General features: G+C 49.9%; 2 protein-coding genes across 2 annotated transcripts in view; both read left to right on the top strand.

Moving 5' to 3' along the window:
- Positions 1 to 1,048, top strand: part of CHD4 (chromodomain helicase DNA binding protein 4) — a 43,209-nt gene extending 42,161 nt beyond the window's left edge. The window contains 2 exon segments of the mRNA XM_032159414.2: positions 98 to 261; positions 437 to 1,048. Coding sequence (XP_032015305.1) covers positions 98 to 261; positions 437 to 454 — 182 coding nt within the window. The 3' untranslated portion in view covers positions 455 to 1,048.
- Positions 1,049 to 2,803: 1,755 nt separating this feature from the next.
- NOP2 (NOP2 nucleolar protein) lies at positions 2,804 to 14,258 on the top strand. Its single transcript, XM_058443022.1, has 16 exons — positions 2,804 to 2,918; positions 3,201 to 3,310; positions 4,292 to 4,337; positions 4,497 to 4,585; positions 4,789 to 5,012; positions 7,186 to 7,241; positions 7,361 to 7,520; positions 7,620 to 7,817; positions 7,961 to 8,050; positions 9,151 to 9,238; positions 9,318 to 9,458; positions 10,032 to 10,171; positions 10,315 to 10,404; positions 10,533 to 10,655; positions 10,776 to 11,004; positions 13,484 to 14,258. Exons 2-16 carry the CDS (start codon positions 3,205 to 3,207, stop codon positions 14,131 to 14,133), a joined length of 2,430 nt encoding a protein of 809 aa, XP_058299005.1. The 5' UTR covers positions 2,804 to 2,918; positions 3,201 to 3,204; the 3' UTR covers positions 14,134 to 14,258.
- Positions 14,259 to 14,873: the final 615 nt, after the last annotated feature.

The following is a 14,873-nucleotide window of genomic DNA, read 5'->3' as shown; positions in this document are numbered from 1 at the left end:
CTTGGTCACTGAGAAGTGATAGGGGGCTGGTCCACTAGGGTAGAGGGAGCTCAGTCTTGGCCACCACAGCTCACCACCTCTTTTTCTCCCTATGCAGTTCTGAAACAGCTGGAAGAACTGCTGAGTGACATGAAAGCCGATGTGACTCGACTCCCAGCTACCATTGCCCGAATTCCCCCAGTTGCTGTGAGGTTACAGATGTCAGAGCGTAACATTCTCAGCCGTCTGGCAAACCGGGCACCCGAACCTACCCCACAGCAGGTAGGACCATTTCCTTCTTGACACCACCTCTTCCTGCAGAACCATTTTGGAGCTTGTAACTTTGCTGTATGTCCCTAGCTTTACATACTGGGTGGGTGGCCTATGAGTGAATTCCCTTGAGATTGGGTGGATTCCTATCATCTGAAATTCTGACTCCTTGGGTCTCCTTCTCTAGGTAGCCCAGCAGCAGTGAAGATGCAGACTGATACCACCTCCACCGCTGAGCAGTGACCTTCCTCACTTTCTCTTGTCCCAGCTTCTCCCCTGGGGGCCTGAGAGACCCTCACCTTCCTTCTGCCCATCTTCCATGTTGTAAAGGAACAGCCCCAGTGCACTGGGGGAGGGGAGGGAGTGAGGGGCAGTGGTGCCCTTCCTGCAGGAGAGACATGCAGCAGTAGCGCCGGCGCCATCTGCAGGAGCTGGCGGGCTGGCCTTCTGGACCCTGGCTTCTCCCCACTGTAACGCCTGTTACACACAAACTGTTGTGGGTTCCTGCCAGGCTTGAAGAAAATGATCTGAATTTTTTCCTCCTTTTGGTTTTATTTTGTTGGTTTATTTTGTGTTTTCTTTTCTCCTATTTTGGGGGTATTCAGAGTGGGCTGGGCCCCTGGGCGAGACACAGCTACCTCTGTTGGCATCTTTTTAATACCAGGAACCCAGCGGCTCTAGCCACTGAGCGGCTAAATGAAATAAAGTGGAAAAAAAAAAAAAGGAAAAAACCAAAAGCATAAAAAACCACAGCAAATTTCTTGATGAAAATTGAAAATAAAAGTTTCCTTGTATTTTAGTGCTCTGGTTCAGTGTGGGTATAGATGCAGGTGGATGAGTGTGTGCGGCAGGAGTCTTGCACCTGTATAGTTGAAAATTAAGGGCTACGTGGTGTCCTGATACCCCACTGAGTAACTGGGTTCTGTGTGTGGGTGCAGTATGTGCCTTGCCAACGGTGACTTCACCTGTGGAAAATGAGAGGCTGCAAAACTGCGGGCACCGCCGCGCTTAATGGCTCTGTGACCTTGAGAAAGTTGTTTAACTTTGGTGGGATGCAGATTTCTCATGTATATCTCACACGGTTGTCATGTTAAACCAGTAAAGTACATGGAACAGTTTTTAACACCTAACCACTACCTTAATGTTAGTTTCGAGGAAGGCTGAGGGGTGTTTTCTTGCTAAGTTGTGCAAAATTGGGATGCAATTTGTGGAAGAACACAGCCTCAACCCCACACCCCCAGAGGCCCGACCTAACGCCCTCCAACCTTGAAACCCTTGTAGTTCATTTCTCCTCATGTCCCAGACCAGGTCAGCGTTGCAACCCGTTGTTTCCCAACTAATTGTAGACCCACCTGAAAGCGAGTTCCGGCGAAGAGGCCCCCTGCGAAACTAGGTGCAGTGCAGCATCTTAATTGAGGGGCTGATCAGGGGTGAGCATCAAGGAACGTGCTGGGAGGGCAAGGCACGGTGGCTCACACCCTGTAATAGCACAGAAGTGGGGGCAGGAGGATCACTTGAGCCTAGGAGTTCTAAACCAGCCCTGGCAACATAGTGAGACCCCACACCCAGTCTCCATAAAAAGATTTTTAAAAAGGGGGCGGGGAGAAGGAGGTAAGTGGCATGGAATTCCATGGTTTTTTTTTTTTTTTTTTGAGACGGAGTCTCGCTCTGTCGCCAGGCTGGAGTACAGTGGCGCGATCTCAGCTCACTGCAACCTCCCCCTCCGGGGTTCAAGCGATTCTCCTGCCTCAGCCTCCAGAGTAGCTGGGACTACTACAGGCGTGCGCCACCATGCACAACTAATTTTTGTATTTTTAATAGAGACAAGGTTGGCCAGGATGATCTCGGATCTGTCGACCTCGTGATCCGCCCGCCTCGGCCTCCCAAAGTGCTGGGACTACAGGCGTGAGCCACTGCGCCCGGCTTTTTTTTTTTTTTTTTGAAGTGGAGTTTCGCTCTTGCTCTGGCTGAAGTGGCACGATCTCGACTCACTGCAACCTCCGCCTCCCGGGCTCAAGCAATTCTGCCTCAGCCTCCCGAGTAGCTGGGATTATGGGCGCCCGCCACCACGCCCGGCTAATTTTGTATTTTTAGTAGAGACGGGGTTTCATCATGTTGGCCAGGCTGGTCTCGAACTCCTGACCTCAGGTGATCCGCCCACCTCAGCCTCCCAAAGTGCTGGGATTACAGGCGTGAGCCACCGCGCCCAGCCTGGAATTCCGTTATCTTGGCGCTGGACTAGAGAGGTGGATGCCAGGGAGAGGGCCCCGCTGTCGGGCCCTGGTTCGAGAAGAAGGTGCGGCTTTCACGCACTAGCTTTTCCAACAGAAACCGGCCGTGAGGCTAAAAGCCAACTCCATGAGGGAAGGGCGGTCAGCTCAGCGGTTTCGTCACATTGTTCCATCCACCCGCCACGGGTGTAAGCTGCGCGTCTCCTTCGAATGTCCTCCTACTCGCCGCCGCCGGCTCCGCGGGCTTTCCCAGGGCGCGCGTAAGTTCCGGGCGCGGCTGCCGACTGGAACGCAACAGGAAGAGGCGGGGCCGCGCGGCTAGCGCTACCCGTGCGCCTGCGTGGAACGATTCTGTGGCGGGTGCCGGCCGAAAGCGAGGTCCGGATTGCACGTGGAGGGCCGCCCGAAGGGCACTCTCGGGCCTTAACCCGCATTCTGGTGGGTCTAGAGGCAATTGGGGGACGAAGGGTGGCAGCACTGACCTGGTCTGGGACGTGGGGAGAGGGGCGCGCTACCTGGGTTTCATGGGGAGGGCGTTCGGTCGGGCCTCCAGGGGGAGAGCGGGGGTTCTTAGTCACGGGTGCTGAGTCGTGGGTGCTGAGTGAGTTGCGGGTGCTGAGTTGAGGTTGTGCCCTTTCCCACTATAATACGCCAAGCGTGCGTTCTGCCGTTCCCTCCGACACGCGCGACGCCACCTTTTCCCATTTCTGTCTGCCACAGTACCATGGGGCGCAAGTTGGACCCTACGAAGAAGGAGAAGCGGGGGCCAGGCCGAAAGGCCCGGAAGCAGAAGGGCGCCGAGACAGAACTCGTCAGATTCTTGCCTGCAGGTAAGGATTAGTTGTGGCCTCCTGATCCTCAGCTTTTGCAGTATTCTGTATCATAACCTCTTCTCTTTTTTAGTTTCTGTTCATTTTCTATTTAAGTGGAATCTTCTCTGTATGAGTTACTAGGCGGTATGAATGAAACAGTCGTTTAGATTGTAGGGAACTGTTTAGGTCGTAGAGATGTGAAGACACGGACACAACTATTCATGCAAGGGAAGGTGTGATTTAAAACATTGTGAGAGGAAGGGGGATCCCATGCAAAACTGTAAAAGTTTTTGTTAAGCTAGGTTTTGAAAAATGGGTAACATTGTAGCAAGAGGAAGTAGTGAAGGGGAGGGGTCAGTCACTGATTTGCGTTTTGGAAGGGATGGAAATGGAAAGGCACGGATCTGGCTTCTTCATGCTGAGTGGTAGTCTAATGTGTGGAAGATCGCTGGGAGGTAACACTGGACTGGGAGTTTGTGTTGGGCACTGGATAAAGGATGCAGTTTATTGAGATAGTAGCAAGTCCTGGGCACTGAATTAAACTTGTTGGTTATGTTATATCACTTCATCATCTTAGAGTCCTGTGAGAGAGGCACTACTAAGGAAACACTTTGGGAGGCCGAGGCAGGTGGATCACCTGAGGTCCGGTGTTCCAGACCAGCCTGGCCAACATGGTGAAACCCTGTCTCTACTAAAAATACAACAATTAGCTGGGCGTGGTGGTGGAAGGCTGAGGCAATAGAATCACTTGAATCTGGGAGACAGAGGTTGCAGTGAGTTGAGATCACGCCATTGCACTCCAGCCTGGAAGACGAGTGAAATTCCATTTCAAAAAAAAAACAAGAAACTCGTATACAGTTATTAAATAATGACAGGGCTGAGATTTAAATGGACTCCTTTTAATTAGTGTACTAATTCTCTTACCATGTTTATTTCCGTTCCCATTTATTTTTAATGTCCCCTGTAACTTGTTCTGCCGCGTTTTTCTTTTTTAAACAGTAAGTGACGAAAATTCCAAGAGGCTGTCTAGTCGTGCTCGAAAGAGGTAAGTGTGGGTGTCAAAACTTAAGTAGGTTAAATTGGTACTGCTCATCTTTGACCACAGAGTTAATTCTAGACTCTCACATTTCTCTATGGTGGAAATGGCAGAGCCTGGAAGTATCTTCCAATTTTTTCACTCCTTGAATCTCTTGTGTCTTTTCAGGGCAGCCAAGAGGAGGTTGGGCTCTGCTGAAGCCCCTAAGACAAATAAGTCTCCTGAGGCCAAACCATTGCCTGGAAAGCTACCAAAAGGTCAGTGAAACTAAGAGCTGGATGCTACATGAGGAGTCCTTTGGGTCCTGGGTAGGGAAGGACTCGCTAAACATTTCCGGAGTGAAAGGAACAGCCAAAGGACATTCTGAGGGGTAGAAAGTACAGGCTTCCAGGGTGTGGGGCCAGGGAATGTGTGGCTGCCATTAGTCCAGGACTCTTCAAACCCTTAGCGATTTCTGCAGGAGCTGTCCAGACAGCTGGTAAGAAGGGGCCCCAGTCCCTTTTTAATGCTGCTCGAGGCAAGAAGCGCCCAGCACCTAGCAGTGATGAGGAAGAGGAGGAGGAAGACTCTGAAGAAGATGGTATGGTGAACCACGGGGACCTCTGGGGCTCCGAGGACGACGCTGATATGGTAGATGACTATGGAGCTGACTCCAACTCTGAGGATGAGGAGGAAGGTGAAGAGGTGAGATTCATCTCTTTGGGCATTCAGAGAAGGATCCTTGCTATTTAGTTTCTTTCCCAGATTCTTGAGACTGTTTCTTAGTAGCAAGGATAAGCCTGACTAGAGGAAAGGGGTTTTTGTGCTCCATCACTGTTTCCCTACTGCCTTATATCCTCTCCCAGTGCACCTACAAGTTTGAAAGAGCTGTAGGATAGAGCATTTAAAAAAATCTAGAAGGCTCTCTTGGTGTAGATATGGGAAGGTGGACAATGGTGTGCTCCACTGATGGGCACAGAAATGCACTTTTTATAAAGCAGTTATCTCAGAACTTTGAAAAATTTGTTCCTTTTGGCTGGGTATGGTGGCTCACATCTGTAATCCCAGCACTTTCGGAGGCTGAGGCAGGAGGATTGCTTGAGCCCAGGAGTTGGAGACCAGCTTGGGCAACATAGGGAGATCCCATATCTACAAAAAATTAAAAAATTGGCCAGGTGCAGTGGTTCACACCTATAATCCTAGCACTTTGGGAGGCCAAGGTGGGCGGATCACCTGAGCTTCAGAGTTTGAGACCAGCCTGGACAATGTGGCGAAACCCCATCCCTACTAAAAATACGAAAATTAGCTGGTGTGGTAGTATATGCCTGTGATCCCAGCTACTCCCAGCAACCCGGGAGGCTGAGGCAGAAAAATTGCTGGAATCTGTGAGGTGGAGGTTGCAGTGAGCCGAGATCACGCTATTGCACTCCAACCTGGGCAACAAAGTGAGACTCTGTCTCAAAAAAAAAAAAAAGTTAAAAAATTGTTTAAAAATTAGCTGGGTGTGGTGGCATACACCTGTAGTCCCAGCTATCAGGATGCTGAAGTGGGAAGATGACTGGAGCTTGGGAGGTTGAGGCTGCAGTGAGCTGTCATCTTACCACTGCACTCCAGCCTGGGTGACAGAATGAGACTGTCTCAAACAAAAACCAAAAACTTCTTCCTTTTGACATAGTAATTCCCTATTAAGGAAGATGATCCAAAATGTCAGCAAATAGTTCTTTACTGAGGTGCAGGAAGTTATTATACAATTAGTGTGTGGATGTATTGTTAGAATCGTATAGAATAAAAAGAGAAGGTCCCCATGTGCACCCCTTTCCTACATCCTCTTGTATCTACAGGGTCATTATTAGGTTTGCAGGTACCATGTGGATCATAATGCCAAAAACTCTGGGAACTTCCAAAATATACAATATGCCTAAGTAAGTTATGGTTCATGCATATGATGCAGTTAACACTGGTCATTATGTCTATGAAAATGCCTGTGATGTAACTGAAGTCTAAAAAGCAAGAAACTTGAAAATGGATTATGTGAAAAATACCGAATAAGTCAAAAAAATATGGCAAAATGAGCCAGGTGCGGTGGCTCACACCTGTAGTCCCAGCACTTTGGGAGGCCGAGGCGGGCGAATCACCTGAGGTCAGGAGTTCAAAACCAGCTTGGCCATCATGGTGAAACCCCATCTCTGCTAAAAATACAAAAAATTAGCTGGGCATGGTGGTGCGCGCCTATAATCCCAGCGACTTGGGAGGCTGAGGCAGGAGAATCGTTTGAACCCGGGAGGCGGAGGTTGCAGTGAGCCAAGATCGCACCATTGCACTCCAGCCTGGGGGACAAGAGCGAGACTTCTCTCAAAAAAAATATGGCAAAATGGTAGTCAAGGGCAATTTTTGTCCTACTTTATACATACAGGTATTTTTCCAGTTTTTTTTTTTTTTTTTTTCTTAATGGAAAAGTGAAAAACATAATAGTAGAAAGAAAAATATAATGAACCCTTTAATTTATTACTTAGGTTTTTTTTGTTTTGTTTTGTTTTGTTTTGTTTTTTGAGATGAAGTCTTTCTCTGTTGCCCAGGCTGAAGTGCAGTGGCTTGATCTTGGCTCACTGCAACCTCCATCTCCCGGGTTCAAGCAATTCTTCTGCCTCAGCTTCCCGAGTAGCTGGGATTTACAGGCATGCACCACCATGCCCTCATTACTTAGTTTCAACAGTGATCAATATTGTGCCAATCTTGTCTTCATTTCTTTGCTTCTCTATTTCCTTCTGAGAGCAAGTGTTGGGTTTTTATTTAGTGAAAAAATAAGAGACAGAGATAGAAGTGCTACAAGGGCTGATGGAAGGGCAGGCCTGTATTAACAGCCCTTGTCTGTCTTCAGTTGCTGCCCATTGAAAGAGCTGCTCGGAAGCAGAAGGCCCGGGAAGCTGCTGCTGGGTGAGTTTTGGAAGCTATTGGGATGGAGCATAGGAAGCCACTGGGGTGGGGAAGCTGTGAGGAAGGAGGAGGTGTCTGTTTTGGTCTGTGAATCACTTTGTTCCTGGACCTGTTTCTAGGATCCAGTGGAGTGAAGAGGAGACGGAGGACGAGGAGGAAGAGAAAGAAGTGACCCCTGAGTCAGGACCCCCAAAGGAGGAGGAGGCAGATGGGGGCCTGCAGATCAATGTGGATGAGGAACCGTTTGTGCTGCCCCCTGCTGGGGAGACGGAGCAGGATATCCTTGCAGGGCAGAGTGAAGAGTTAGGAGGAAGGTGCTGGGGAGAGGGATTTCCAGGCCCTAGGACATCATGACACAGTTCCTTAACAGGCCCACATGCCCAGGCTCCAGACCTGCAACGAGTTCACAAGCGGATCCAGGATATTGTGGGAATTCTGCGTGATTTTGGGGCTCAGCGGGAGGAAGGGCGGTCTCGTTCTGAATACCTGAACCGGCTCAAGAAGGATCTGGCCACTTACTACTCCTATGGAGACTTCCTGCTTGGCAAGCTCATGGACCTCTTCCCTCTGTCTGAGGTACTGGATTGCCGAATGCCTCTTCTGCTTTGCTTTTCTCACCTCCTTACCCTGTGTAAGGAGGATGTTCAGCCCCCTTGCCCCCCTCCTCTGACTGAGCTCCTTAGCCAGCCTCACTTATTCCCTGCTGTCTTGCCCCACAGCTAGTGGAGTTCTTAGAAGCTAATGAGGTGCCTCGGCCCGTCACCCTCCGGACCAATACCTTGAAAACCCGACGCCGAGACCTTGCGCAGGTGAGGGGTGGCCTTTGAGGCTCGCTCATCTCAGAAGGGAAGTGACTTCTGCCAACTCCAGAGATTCCCCTGTGCTACCCTGACTGGGTGGGGCCTTAGAACCTAAGCATGATCCTGGGGGGCAAACCCAGAGGCCTGATGTCTCTGGCAGGCTGGGGGCCTAGGACCTCTGTGGAATGGGAAGTTCATGCTGTGCTCTCTGTGACTAGGATGATGAGACTTCAAGATGAGCGTGCTGCCCCTAAGGAAATTGGAGGGTAATCATTGAGGAGCTGGGGAAATATGATTCCTGACTGCACAAAAAAGACACATATGCACAGTCAATATTTTAAACTCATTTCCAAGGGTTCAGGGGCCCCAGGTTAAAGACCCCTGTTCTAAAGTCAGTTGTTGGGTTATACGTGTTGTATATTTCCTGGTGTGAAGAAAACTTAATAATGTAATGTTGCTATAACCAATATCATTAAATTTTTAGTATAGTGGAGGGGCTCAGCCTCTTAGAAAATCAGATGCCACTTCTAGGAAATAAAGTAACAGGAGGTGGCATCCTGCTCCATTGGGATGAAGTTCAGACCTTGAGTTAGGAGCCTGAGGTTAAGAAAAAAGGGCATCCTAGGATGGAGTGGGAGAGAGAAACTGCTCAGTGAGTCCATGATGACTGTGTTCGGAGTAAGCACTCTAGGAGTTGTGGGGCCATGGGCCATGTTTTTATGAACCATGTTTTTAATGTCTTCATCTGTTTTCTGGGTAGAGTAGCCTATGAGGTTATTAAAACCTTCATCCCTGCCGGGCGCGGTGGCTCACGCCTGTAATCCTAGCACTTTGGGAGGCCGAGGCGGGCAGATCACCTGAGGTCAGGAGTTAGAGACCAGCCTGGCCAACATGGTGAAACCCCATCTCTATGAAAAAATACAAAAATTAGCCAGGCATGGTGGTACGTGCCCGTTGTCTCAGCTACTCAGGAGGCTGAGGCACGAGAAAGAATTGCTTGAATCCAGGAGGTGGAGGTTGCTGTGAGCCGAGATCGCGCCACCTCACTCTAGCCTGGGCAACAGCATAAGACTCCGTCTCAAAAAAAAAAAATCTTCATCCCTCTTCAGGCTCTAATCAATCGTGGGGTTAATCTGGATCCCCTGGGCAAGTGGTCAAAGACTGGACTAGTGGTGTATGATTCTTCTGTGCCCATTGGTAAGTCTCCCCCACCCAAGAGCCCTTCTACCTCTGTCCCCGTCCCTACCGCATGTCACAGGGTGGTCCTCCTCCACAGGTGCTACCCCCGAGTACCTGGCTGGGCACTACATGCTGCAGGGAGCCTCCAGCATGTTGCCCGTCATGGCCTTGGCACCCCAGGAACATGAGCGGATCCTGGACATGTGTTGTGCCCCTGGAGGAAAGACCAGCTACATGGGTATGAGAGGGGCAGGCAGGTGGGATTCATCGGGCTGTCTTTTGAAAGTAGATGGGGTTGCTGACTCACTAGTGCTCACGGAACACAATGTGCAGGTAGCTAGCAGAGTGGTGAGGACCAGTTTCTGGAGTCGGCCTGGGTTCCAGTGTGCCACTTACTACCCATCTGACTATGGATTCTCTTTTGTCATCCTTAAAATGGGCTGGTAATTGTGCTTGGGTTGGCCCTTGTATTATGCTTGGATTGTGAGGGTTAAAATGATGCATTTAGAAGTCCTTGGCAGTGTTCAGCACATAATCAGCAGCCATAACTTTTATTAAGCTGCTGTCACTTAAAAGAAGTAATTTAGTATGTAGGACCAGATAGGTGTTTGGTAAAAATGGGAAAACCACATCGGTAGACTTGCTGATCACTAGTGCAGAGTGGATCAGCCTATACAGTAGGCAGGCTTGTTGGGAGTGAAGTTGCCTTGAGGTGATGACACTTCTCATGTGGATTCCTGGGCAGGAGGGTGGGAGCAGGTGTGGAGGCAGTGGAACTGGCTGATGAGCACTGTTACTGCCCTCCCTTTAGCCCAGCTGATGAAGAACACGGGTGTGATCCTTGCCAATGACGCCAATGCTGAGCGGCTCAAGAGTGTTGTGGGCAACTTGCACCGGCTGGGAGTCACCAACACCGTTATCAGCCACTATGATGGGCGTCAGTTCCCCAAGGTGAGACTCGAGCTGTGTGTCTCCTGAGGCTTCTTCCAGTTGACCTTCTGCCTTCCTGACCTCAATGTTTAGACTTGACCCTAGTAAATAGTGCCCTGCTGGTTGCAGAAGAGACATATGATTCATCTGTATCTTTTCCCCAGGTGGTGGGGGGCTTTGACCGAGTACTGCTGGATGCTCCCTGCAGTGGCACTGGGGTCATCTCCAAGGACCCAGCCGTGAAGACTAACAAGGTGAGGAGTCAGGTGGTGGGCCTCTGAGAGGCCTTGGCTGGGTCTCGTAGAGCTGGAAAGTGAGATGGGGACACCCTCTGGGCTCCCCTCTCCTCCTGAGGCTGCCTTTGGGTCTCTTTTTGGGACAGGATGAGAAGGACATCCTGCGCTGTGCTCACCTCCAGAAGGAGTTGCTCCTGAGTGCTATTGACTCTGTCAATGCGACCTCCAAGACAGGAGGCTACCTGGTTTACTGCACCTGTTCTATCATGGTGAGACCTCCGCCATGGCAGAGCAGGGGAGGCTGGGCTGGGGGACTCTTTGCCCCTTAGAGCTCCCTTCAGCTCCAGCTCTGCTTTTTCCTCCCTTCTTTGTCTTCCCCCCACATCCAGGTAGAAGAGAATGAGTGGGTGGTAGACTATGCTCTGAAAAAGAGGAATGTGCGACTGGTGCCCACAGGCCTAGACTTTGGCCAGGAAGGTTTTACCCGCTTTCGAGAAAGGCGCTTCCACCCCACTCTGCGTTCTACCCGACGCTTCTACCCTCATACCCACAATATGGATGGGTTCTTCATTGCCAAGTTCAAGAAATTCTCCAATTCTATCCCTCAGTCCCAGACAGGTAAGTGATCTTTCTCTACCCTTCATCACCACCTTTGCTCTTTCCACCTTTTAGGAGGCTTTATGGTGTGACAGGAGGGAAGGGAAAGGAAAGATTCATGCATCCCTTACTCCAGCCTTTGCATGCTTGGATGAGAGAACCCTCTCATTCCAGCTAGAATTGCTTTTTGAGTGCTGGACCCCATGTGAATAGGCTAAAGTGTTCATATGGATGGAGGCCTTTTCCTTTATTCTGCCAAGTGGCTGCAGTTGTTCAGCACTAAATGCATTCCAAATGCAGGTTGTGGTTTCTTTTCCTTCTTGGCACAGGGTGGACTTACTGGTACTGTACCTCTGCTGGTCCAGCATTCTCAGCACTGGGTTGGAACAGAGCTCCACAGAGCTTTGTAAGCAGTTCTCTGAGCCCTTCACACTCATTGCAAATTGTTTTCTCAGCCATCTTGAGGAGTCTGGCCGGGATCTCAAGGGAAGGGTGGGGTTTTCTGAAACAGCCTTGAGAGCGCTGCTTACTGGGATATAACCCTGGGTTTAGTTGGAAGAGGGAGAGAAGTGCTACTTTAGAAATAGTAGAATTTGTCTGGGCATGGTGGCTCATGCCTGTAATCCCAGCACTCACCTGAGGTCAGGAATTCAACATGGTGAAACCCCGTCTCTACTAAAAATATAAGAATTAGCTGGGTGTGGCCAGGCGCAGTGGCTCATGCCTGTAATCCCAGCACTTTGGGAGGGCAAGACGGGCAGATCATGAGGTCAGGAGATCGAGACCATCCTGGCTAACACAGTGAAACCCCCCGTCTGTACTAAAAATACAAAAAATTAGCCAAGCGTGGTGGCGGGCGCCTGTCGTCCCAGCCACTCAGGAGGCTGAGGCAGGAGAATGGCATGAACCCGGGAGGCGGAGCTTGCAGTGAGCTGACATTGCACCACTGCACTCCAGCCTGGGCGACAGAGGGAGACTCCATCTCAAAAAAAAAAAGAATTAGCTGGGCATGGTGGCGTGTGCCTGTAGTCCCAACTACTCAGGAGGCTGAGGCAGGAGAATCACTTGAACCTGGGAGGTGGAGGTTGCAGTAAGCCGAGGTCATGCTATTGCATTTCAGCCTGGGCAACAAGAGCAAAACTCCATCTCAAAGGAATAGTAAAATTTGCTATAACTTAAAAAGTACGTATTTTAATTATCCTGCACTTCATCACAATCCACGTGGAAAAAAAACTCTCTGATTTAAAAAATAAATAGGCCAGGTGTGGTGATGGCTTATGCCTGTAAATCCCAGTACTTTGGGAGGCTGAGGCGGGAAGATCACTTAAGACCACAAGTTTGAGACCTGTCTGGGCAACAAAGGGAGACTTTGTAGTTCCAGCTACTCTGGAGGCTGAGGTAGGAGGATCCCTTGAGCCCCAGGAGTTTGAGGTTGCAGTGAGCTATGATGGCACCACTGTATTCCAGCCTGGGCAACACAGTGAGACTCTACCTCAAAAAAAAAAAAAAAAAAAAAGATAAATAAAATAAAGCTTAGTGCTTCAAATTCATTTAGAAGACTCCGCGAGGCCGGGCGTGGTGGCTTGCACCTGTAACCCCAGCACTTTGGGAGGCTGAGGTGGGTGGATCACCTGAGGTCAGGAGTTCAAGACCAGCTGGTCAACATGGTGAAACCCCATCTCTACTAAAAATACAAAAATTAGTCGGACATGGTGGCGCACGCTTGTGATTGTCAGGAGGCTGAGGCAGGAGAATCGCTTGAACCCAGGAGACAGAGGTTGCAGTGAGCCAAGATCACACCACTGCACTCCAGCCTGGATGACAGAGTGAGATTCCGTCTCAAAAAAAAAAAAAAAAAAAAAAAAAAAAAAAACCCAAAACCCTGAGATTCATCTCTTCCTATAGCATCTTGTTACTTCCTGTCCTCAAGAGGGCGCAGCTTCCTGTAGAAACCTTTTGGCCCAAGGATAGGCAGTGATTTTTTTGTTTTGTTTTGTTTTTTGAGACGGTGTCTTGCTTTGTCGCTCAGGCTGGACTGCAGTGGTGCAATCTCAGCTCATTGCAACCTCCACCTTCCAGGTTCAAGCGATTCTTGTGCCTCAGACTCCCAAGTAGCTAGGATTACAGGTGTGTACCACCATCCCTGGCTAATTTTTGTATTTTTAGTAGAGACGGTTTCACCATGTTGGCTGGGCTGGTCTTGAACTCCTGGCCTCAAGCAATCCACTTGCCTTGGCCTCCCAAAGTGCTGGAATTACAGGTGTGAGCCACCACGCCTGGCCTATAGGTAGTGATCTCTTAATACAAGGTTCAACTAGGACTTGAGTAAAGGCCAAGTTATATTAAGTAATGGGAATTTAGGTAATTTGCTCTTAGGCACTGACCTAATTGTGTGGAGCTCCTGCCCAAGAAATGGCAATTCTCATATTTTAATATGAGAATATTAAAATATGGTGATAAGGCCCATTTTCTGATACCATCTGTTTAATTTTAACCCCAGGAAATTCTGAAACAGCCACACCTACAAATGCAGACTTGCCTCAGGTCATCCCCAAGTCTGAGAACAGCAGCCAGCCAGCCAAGAAGGCCAAGGGGGCTGCAAAGACAAAGCAGCAGCTGCAGAAACAGCAACATCCCAAGAAGGCCTCCTTCCAGAAGCCAAATGGCATCTCCAAAGGGGCAGACTCAGAATTGTCCACTGTACCTTCTGTCACAAAGACCCAAGCTTCCTCCAGGTTCCAGGATAGCAGTCAGCCAGCTGGAAAAGCTGAAGGGATCAGGGAGTCAAAGGTGACTGGGAAGCTAAAGCAACGATCACCTAAATTACAGTCCTCCAAGAAACTTGCTTTCCTCAAGCAGAATGCCCCTCCCAAGGGCACAGACACAGAAACACCAGCTGTGTTATCCCTGTCCAAGACTCAGGCCACCCTGAAACCTAAGGACCATCATCAGCCCCTTGGAAGGGCCAAGGGGGTTGAGAAGCAGCAGTTGCCAGAGCAGCCTTTCAAGAAAGCTGCCTTCCAGAAACAGAATGATACCCCCAAGGGGCCTCAGCCTCCCACTGTGTCTCCCATCAGTTCCAGCCGCCCCCCACCAGCAAAGAGGAAGAAATCTCAGTCCAGGAGCAACAGCCAGCTGCTGCTGTCTTAGGATGGTGGAAAACTGGACTGGGGTGGCTCAGTGCCATTGTCACCGGGTTGGAACTCTTGCCTCTGTGAGGATGCCTTCTCCACTGTGCATACCCATGAAATTTAATACACATTTTACAACCTCTGGCCACTGAGTATTTTTGAGGGAACTGGGTACTGCCTTTGCCGCTTTAAGGGTAAAGGTGGGAAGGTGGGACTGGGATCTTCTGAGGAGAGGGAATGGTTGGGTGCTACTGAGAAATAAGGTCAGTTTTAGGCTCCTGCATCTTTGGGTCTTCCCAGGAAGGGAAAGCCCTAGAGTCAGAGCTAGAGGTGATTGAACTCCGGGGAGAGGAGGGCAATAGTGTAGGGGAAGGCCGGGCACGCTGGCTCATGCCTGTAATCCCAGCACTTTCTGGGAGGCCAAGGCGGGTGGATCACCTGAGGTCAGGGGTTCGAGACCAACCTGGCTAACATGGTGAAACCTCGTCTGTACTAAAAATACAAAAAATCAGCCGGGCGTGGTGGTGGGCGCCTGTAATCCCAGCTACTCGGGAGACTGAAGCAGGAGAATCGCTTGAACCTGGGAGGCTAAGGTTGCAGTGAGCCAAGGTTGCACCACAGCACTCCAGCCTGGGCGACAGTGAGACTCGGTCTCAAAAAAAAAAAAAAAAAAAAAAAAGTAGTGTAGGGGAGATGGGCTTGCCACCAGAACCCATGGGGTACTGGAGGTCCTGGGCTTTACGCCACCCCGGCTGGATT

This window comes from Hylobates moloch, unplaced genomic scaffold (assembly GCF_009828535.3).
Source record: "Hylobates moloch isolate HMO894 unplaced genomic scaffold, HMol_V3 SCAFFOLD_8, whole genome shotgun sequence".
Classification (NCBI taxonomy): domain Eukaryota; kingdom Metazoa; phylum Chordata; class Mammalia; order Primates; family Hylobatidae; genus Hylobates; species Hylobates moloch.
The sequence above is the reverse complement of the archived record's forward strand: the minus strand, read 5'-3'. Positions and strand labels throughout refer to the sequence as shown.

What these genes read in the sequence shown, in the direction of transcription:
- NOP2 (XM_058443022.1), top strand. Translation starts at nt 3,205, where the DNA reads ATGGGGCGCAAGTTGGACCCTACGAAGAAGGAGAAGCGGGGGCCAGGC. An exon ending in CGTCAGATTCTTGCCTGCAG is followed by an intron (nt 3,311 to 4,291) that starts GTAAGGATTAGT and finishes TTTTTTAAACAG; the next exon opens with TAAGTGACGAAAATTCCAAG. An exon ending in ATGGGCGTCAGTTCCCCAAG is followed by an intron (nt 10,172 to 10,314) that starts GTGAGACTCGAG and finishes TCTTTTCCCCAG; the next exon opens with GTGGTGGGGGGCTTTGACCG.